The sequence below is a fragment of the Piliocolobus tephrosceles genome, chromosome 1, assembly GCF_002776525.5.
Source record: "Piliocolobus tephrosceles isolate RC106 chromosome 1, ASM277652v3, whole genome shotgun sequence".
Classification (NCBI taxonomy): Eukaryota; Metazoa; Chordata; class Mammalia; order Primates; family Cercopithecidae; genus Piliocolobus; species Piliocolobus tephrosceles.
The window spans coordinates 219,621,030-219,628,567 of record NC_045434.1 but is presented as its reverse complement, the minus strand read 5'-3'; the positions used below and the strand labels follow the sequence as shown (position 1 = coordinate 219,628,567).

At 62.6% G+C, this 7,538-nt stretch overlaps 1 protein-coding gene across 1 annotated transcript in view; it reads right to left on the bottom strand.

The window, feature by feature from the left end:
- LOC111544552 overlaps positions 1-6,188 on the bottom strand; it is an 8,424-nt gene extending 2,236 nt beyond the window's left edge. The window contains 4 exon segments of the mRNA XM_026457463.1: positions 5,540-5,654; positions 5,657-5,753; positions 5,755-6,089; positions 6,092-6,188. Of these exon segments, the coding sequence (XP_026313248.1) occupies positions 5,540-5,654; positions 5,657-5,753; positions 5,755-6,089; positions 6,092-6,188 (644 nt within the window).
- Positions 6,189-7,538: the final 1,350 nt, after the last annotated feature.

Here is a 7,538-nt window from a genome sequence, read left to right as displayed (position 1 = left end):
TTTTTTTTTTTTTTTTTTTTTTTTTGAGACGGAGTCTCACTCTGTCGCCCGGGCTGGAGTGCAGTGGCCAGATCTCAGCTCACTGCAAGCTCCGCCTCCCGGGTTTACGCCATTCTCCTGCCTCAGCCTCCCGGGTAGCTGGGACTACAGGCGCCCGCCACCTCGCCTGGCTAGTTTTTTGTATTTTTTAGTAGAGACGGGGTTTCCCTGTGTTAGCCAGGATGGTCTCGATCTTCTGACCTCGTGATCCACCCGTCTCGGCCTCCCAAAGTGCTGGGATTACAGGCTGGACCCACCGCGCCCGGCCCAGCTCTCCTGTTTTCTAGGTGAGAACAGTGAGCCCGCAAGGTCAGGGAGCTGCCCCCAGGTCATCTGGGCTGTTGGAGATGGAGGTGGCAGATAGAGGCGCGAGAGGAGGCCGGAGAGGAGCCGTGTGCTCCTGATCCCTGGCCCAGCACTCTCTTCCCTGGCGCCCACTTGGCATCTGCCCCACCCGGGGCCCGGACTCCCACTCACGCACTGGAAACTCCCTGTCTCGGGCCACACACACCATGCCTGGCAGGCGCTGGAGATGCAGCAGAGCAGGCGCGGCCACAGGAGTAGCTGTATTTCCTACAGTGGAGAAGGGGACTCTGGCAGGAGCACTGCCCAGCCAGGCACGTGGTGCTCAACCCTATGGGCACTGACCCCACGAAAGGCCAGGGTTTGTGCTGCGGGAGGCCTCTGTTTGGCGAGAGCTCTGTCCTGGCTCCAGTGCGGCGGCCCTCCCCCGGCCTGCTGGAATGGGACCTCATCCCTGCTCCAGCGTCATGGACTTTTCCGGCCTTGGGTTGAGGCCTCAGCGATTCAGGCGGGGCCGTTTTGCTAACACCCGTGTGTGTGTGTGTGTGTGCGTGCACACGCGCCTGTGTGTGCATGCGTGCAGGCATGTGATCCTGTGTGTGCCCGCATGCCTGCATGTGTGTGTGTGTATGCACGCGCCTGTGTGTGCCTGTGTGCAGGCATGTGAGCCTGTGTGTGCCTGCATGCCTGCATGTGTGTGCACGTGTGTGCGGTGTTTCTGCCCCAAGGCTGGACCCCAAGGCCCGTCTTGGATGCAGGGTGTTTTCTGCAGGGGAAACTGAGGCATGGGAGGCTCAGCCCCATGCCTGGGAGGGTGACTGCCAGCCAGGTGACCTCAGAGCTCCCACTCCTGGGCACAATGGGCACCTGGCCCTGGGGCCTGCGCTTCTTGGCTGCACACAGACCATAGCCCTGGATCCCAGGCCCAGGGCGCCCTCTCAGCCCTGCCTCCCTGGAGTGCACGTTCCCCGGCCAACCTGGTCTCCTTTCTTCTTCTCAACTTTACCCTCTCTCTCTCCCTTCCTGTCTCTGCCCCCCTCCTGGCAAGCGGATTGCAGTCCAAACTTGTTGTTAACTTCTCCCCTGCAGTTGTCCACAGGCCCTTCCAAGTTAAACATTACTCACGGCGACAAGAGTCCGCCGGGCAGCGCCTGGCCTGGAGGTGGACCCGCGTGCAGAAGGTGCTGGGACGGGGTGAGTGCCAGGCCCCTCCCTGCAGCATCTGTGGGGCAGCTGCTGGTGCAGGTGGCCCCAGCACCCTGAGCCCATACCTGGGTCCGTGCAGCCTCTTGCCTCGCCCTTTGAAGTCATGAATGTGCCTGTTTATGTAACCCCCATGCTCGGCCAGAGCGGGTAGGCCTGTGGGCAGCAGGGCCCTGGGCAGGCTTGGGAGGGGCCAGCCAGGGGCCCCAGAGGGGTTTGGGCTGGGCCAGGCGAGAGCCCTCCCCTCGGCCGGTCACTCCAGCTCTGTGCCAGGCTAGGGGTGGGACTGGAAACAAAATGCTCAGAAAAAAAATAGCCTCATCTGTTTTGAATCGATTCCGCTTATCGGGCCCTCAGTTTTCCCAGCAGGGAAGTGGAGGGATGGGTAGTCTTGGGCTCAAGCACCTCAGGGAGCCCCCACAGCTGGGGGAGGCACGAAGCCCAGACCCCACTCACCGCACCCAGCAGCTGCTCCACCCTTGCCTGCCAAGAGCCTCCCAGGTTAGGAGCAGAGCCCCCCAGGCTGGGTCCCCCAGGGGAGCAAAGCTGGATGTCAACAGCAAACAGGCACAGTGGCCTCTGCCCACCCTTTGCCACCCCACCCCTCGCGTCCTCTCTTACCACTCCGTCCTCCACCTGCTGCACGCATCCTGCAGGGACCCAAGCACCATCCTGCCCCCAGGCCTTTGCGCTGCTGGCCCCGGCCCCGAAAGCTCATCCCTCACCCATTTTAGGGCTGCTGAGATGGACCTCATAGGAAGCCCCCCTCCAACTCAGCACCTCTCGACTTTCCCTGGTCTATTCCTTTTAAGAACACGGACCCCCGTCCAACATAGAACATTTGGAGACGTAATTTTTTATGCTGTCCTAGGGAAGCTGCCAGCTCGGTAGAACAGGAACTCTTTCCGGTGTGTCTGTGTGCTTGCTGTAGGGAGGCATGTAGTCAACTCCACAGAAGAACCCAGTTCCACACTCACCCACCCAGCGCCCTCCGGGCCCAGCCCCCTGGCCTGCACCCGGACCCTGTTGGGCAGGACACAGCTGGCTGACCAGAGCTCAGGCCAGGGGCCTCCTGTGGGGTTCAGCGGTGACAGCTGGAGCCTGAGCCAATGGGGGGAGGGCAGCAGGCCGACGTGCACAAAGTTCAGGGGGTGCTGGTGGCGTTCGGCCGCCCCACTTTGTGCAGGGCTATGGGCTGCTCATCCAGGGACTCCACACCCTCCGTGTGAAGCCGCTCTCCTGTCCTGCTCACACCCCCAGGACCCTTCAGGCTCCCAGCCTCCCAGCCTCCCAGCCTCCCTTCTGTCCAGACAGAGATTGTTGGAGGAGGCACTTCAGTGAACGCACAATGTCCACATCCCTGCTGCAGCCACGTTCCATCCAGGGAGCACAGAACCCGTCCTGGGCACCCAAACGCTCATGGGGCTTCTGTGCCACTGGGCCCCCTCTTGAGAGGCCTCTTCCCAGCAGCTCACCCTGGAATGCAGCCTTAGGGTGGGGGGTCCTCAGTGGGGGCTGGGGGAAAAGGCCCTGCCTAGTGCCCTGGGGCTGTGCTCTCCAGGCCCCTTGTCCATGACAGGGTCTTGAGGGGCTCTGGAGACGGGCGGCTCACCTGCCTGCCTCGTGCCCAGACCTGCGAGTGTGCCTGCCGGTGTCAGACAGAGGCGAGTTGGGACTTCATCCCTGAAATCAAGCGGGAAGGTAGGAATGTGAGCCTCGAAACCACCTTCCTTCTGTATCACTTCTGGGAGCAGGGATGTTGGCCAGTGGGACACCTGCTGAGGGTCCTCTTTTCCCATCCGGGTGCTGGTGGGACAGAGAATGGCTGTGACCTTCACCCAGCCTGCGCCGAGAGCTCCAGCCCCCCACAGCTTCCTCCCCCACACCAGACCCTGCCCTCCTACCCTCTGTGCCTACTTTGGGGAGGAGGCCGGGGGGGTGGAGCTGATCTAGTCACAGGCCCTGCTTAGGCAGTGAGACCCCAGCACCCCCCAGGTAAGGGGGTCTCGGGGGCTGGGTGGGGATGGCTCCTCAGGGCTCCTCCTGGCCCTCTGGGGGCTGCGAAACTTTTGAGGCTGCATTTGTCCCTTTTGCAAGGCACTGCCAAGACTTGTGGCATTTCTGTGGGTCTCTGCAAGCACAGCAAAGCACACACATGCTCCAGGGCTGGGGCTCTTCTCCTGGAGGGTGACCCTGGGAATGGGTAGCCTTGCCCACCCAACCTTGGTCACTAGTGGCCATCTAACCCCAGGTGTCCCCATCCTCGGTTTGGGCTGAGGGCAGACTGCAGGCTGGCGTTGCAGAGGCAGCTGGGTGAAGTGTGGTCCCAGACAGGGACGCAAGCCCCACAGTTGCTGCCGGGGACCTGGGCCTGGGCTTAGGAACTGCCGCCCCTATCCAGACACCTGATTGGGACCAGGGTGTGGGGCCGGGCCCTGCAGAGCCTGTCTTGCCTGGGCTGGAGCCCTGGAGCTGTGTGACCTGGGGCCAGGGTGTTCTGACAGCCTCACTCTCAGGGGCTGGGTGCCCTTGGGCACTACAGCGGGTGCCTAGCAGACTGTGCTATAGACCATACCCTGCTCTGGGCGTCTGTGGGCTCCTTGGGCCCCTGCCACCACAGTCACTGCCTCTCTTGGGAGCAAGTTTCTTTTTTCTTTTCTTTTCTTTTTTTTTTTTGAGATGGAGTTTCACTCTTGTTGCCCAGGTTGGAGTGCAGTGGCACGATCTCAGCTCACTGCAACCTCCGCCTCCCAGGTTCAAGCGATTCTCCACCTCAGCCTCCTAAGTAGCTGAGATGACAGGTACCTGGCTAATTTTTTATATTTTTATTAGAGGTGGGGTTTCATCATGTTGGCCAGGCTGGTCTCAAACTCCTGACCTCGGGTGATCCACCCGCCTTGGCCTTCCAAAGTGCAGTGATTATAGGCGTGAGCCACGGCGCCTGGCCAAGAGCAAGCTGCTGCTGCTGCTTTTTTGTTTGTTTGTTTGAGACGGAATGTTGCTTTGTCACCCAGACTGGAGTGCAGTGGTGTGATCTCAGCTCACTGCAAGCTCCGCCTCCCGGCTTCACGTCATTCTCCAGCCTCAGCCTCCCAAGTAGCTGGGACTACAGGCGCCCGCCACCATGCCCAGCTAATTTGTTTTTTTGTATTTTTAGTAGCGACAGGGTTTCACTGTGTTAGCCAGGATGGTCTTGACCTCCTGACCTCATGATCCGCCCGCCTGGGCCTCCCAAAGTGCTGGGATTACAGGGGTGAGCCACCGTGCCAAGAGCAAGCTTCTGATGCTGAGGCCGCAGGGCGCTTCCCAGGCCAGGCAGGTTGCTGTCTCAGCGCCAGCCTGCAGCCTCCTCCCAGGATCCGGAGCAGGAGGGTGGCTGTCTTTTGCATTCAATCCGCTGGGCTACTGCAGGGCTCCCGCAGAGCTGCTCCAAGGGGCCAAGAGAAGGAAGGACGCTGCCCCCAAGGACAGACGGGCAAGCTGGAGTCAGGAGAGGCCCAGCCGTGGCCCGCAGGCCTTGAGTCTCTGCTTGGGGGAGCATGAGGCAGGTATGGGAGGGGGCCAGGGAAGCCCTGCAGCCCCCCCACCCCCACCCCCGGCCCCAGGCAGCAGTGCCTCCGAGGCCTGGGCGGCAGGAAAGGGAGAGATGACGTCATTGCCGCCTGGAATCTGCTGTTTGGAGGCGTCGCCATGGAGACCGGAAGGCTCAGGGTGGGTAAAAATAGCAAACCCAAGAGGGTGTAAGTTCCAAGAACCCGGGTCTCTGAAAAGCGAGGAAAAGCGAGGCATACGTGTTCTCGTTGCCTGGAGGACAGAGGGCCCAGGCTGGGAGTCTAGCGGGAGGGGCCGCTCGGGGCTGCTGGCTTGCAGCCACCCGCACGCGGTGTGTCCCTCACAGCCACCGAGAGCTTTGTCCCCGTGCAGGGTGTGGCGGGTGTGGCAGGCTCCCAGCAGGAGGCGTCTGCAAGCACGCTCCCTTCCTTTGCTTGGGCACCGAAGCCTTCGCCGAGGGCCGCACTGCAGGGACTTTTCCTTCCTCGCAGAGGGGAAGCAGCCGTGGCCTGTGAGTCGCTTCTCATCCAGGCCGGAACTCCGTGCCTCCAGGCGGCTCTGGTGGGGCGGGAGGGACCAGAGCTGGGGTTTTCGCTGCCTGGGCTGAATGCTCTTTTCCTGCCCTGCTTTTGGAGGAGGAAAGGGGCGGCTGCCTGGGGAAAGCCTCCTGCACCCCAACCCTGTTCCTCCAGGGGTGGTTTTCTTGCCAGGAAGCAGGATTTTCCTCCAGGCCAGGAGGTGGCTGTCCTGCTCCTTCTGGGCTCGGTCCCCGGAAATGCCAGTACACGCTGTCTGCACCTCCCTTCAGCTGCGTCCCCGTGTCCTCATGGGTCCCCCCCAAGTCCCAGGCCACAGAATACGGCAGGAGGCCCGAGGGCTCTGGGCTGCTCTCCCCAGATGGCTGAGTCCGTGGAGAGCCCCTGCCGCCGCGAGGGGCTCCCTGGCCCGGTGCCACGTCCGAGGAACTCTGCCCTGTCTTTGCTCTCGGCGTGGCTGGGGCTCCTCTCTCCCAGGCCAGGCTGCACCAGGGCTTGGAAGGCACCTTGCGTGGCTTCTTCCTCCCGCCGCACGAGCCTGGGCAGAAGTGTCATTGGGCTCAGGGACCCTCAGAAGGCCCAAAATGACCCAGGAACCCTCAGAAGGCCCAAGAATTACCCAACAGCCCTCAGATGGCCCAAGAATGACCCAGGAGCCCTCAGAAGGCCCAAGAATGACCCAGGAGCCCTCAGATGGCCCAAGAGCACCCTGGGTGGGGAGGGATCCAGGGTGATTCCCAGCCCCGAGAAATAAGCCCCATTCTGGGAGGGTGACTGTCCCCAGGCAAGGGGTGACCGTCCCTGGTTGGGAGGCGACTGCCCACTACAGCAATGAACGTTCTCCTGAGCAGCCTGGGGAACCCTTTCCTCCCTCCGTGCCGGAGGCTGGTGGGGCTGAGTCTCTGTCCGCCGCTCCCTGGGTGCTAAATCCTGGAACATCTTCAAAGAGTTTCAGTCCCTTCTCTTCTGCACATACCATTGTTCTCAGGGTGGCAGGGCACCCCCTTCCTCCACCCAGGGCAGGGGGAGCATGGGGTCACCTCTCACGCCAGACCTCCCTGGCTTGTGGTGGTCTGTGGCTGGACAGGGCGAGGGGATGCAGAGCCCTGTGTAGGGGTCGCTCACTCCCCCGAGACATAGCTCGCATGCCTTATGTAAGTCGTGAGCTCACGCAGAGGGCCTGCCAGAAATGACGGCAGGGGCGGGAGGGGCCTGCTCGGGAAGCCAAGTGTGGCTCAGGCTTACGAGGAGCCGGCCGGGCCTTGCCTTGAGGAGAGAGGGGCCCCAGCCTTTGCAACCTGGGGCTCCTACGCTGTGGCAGGGGATGGGCAGGGCCTGGGACGGAGCGAAGGCCGGGGTGGTGCAGTGTATGGCTAGGCCTGGGGTGGCTGTGCTGGTCACTTGGCCTGTGGGTAAGTGGCCAAGCAGGATGTGGGCCCAGGCTCACCCCACTCCCCCACCAGCAGGCGCCAGCAGGCCCGTGATGTCAGAGGAAGGGGCCTAAGTCGCCCAAGACCCCGGGGGGAGCTCTGGGGGCCTTGGAGGGGTGGGTGGGTGGAGGCAGTGCTGTCTCCCCCAGTGCCAGCTGCCCTTCCACCCCCAAACACAGACCAGGGCGGATGCTGCACTGAGGATGGCCCTGAGGCAGGGCTGGACCCAGTGCCCGTGGCTGTCCCTGCCCTTCCTCCCTTCCCTTTTGGAGTCCCGGCCCCACCCCGTGCTTCCCCTCTGCCTGCTGCACAGGCCCCCACACTGTGGCTGGCCCAGCCCAGTTTCACTCCTGGAACGGGACCCCGGGCCCCAAGAGGGGCAAGGGCCTCTGGGCAGCACTTGAGGCCTGGGTGACAGCACGGGTCCTCAGGGCAGTGCCCCCAGCCAAGAGCGAGCCATCCCTCCAAACACAGT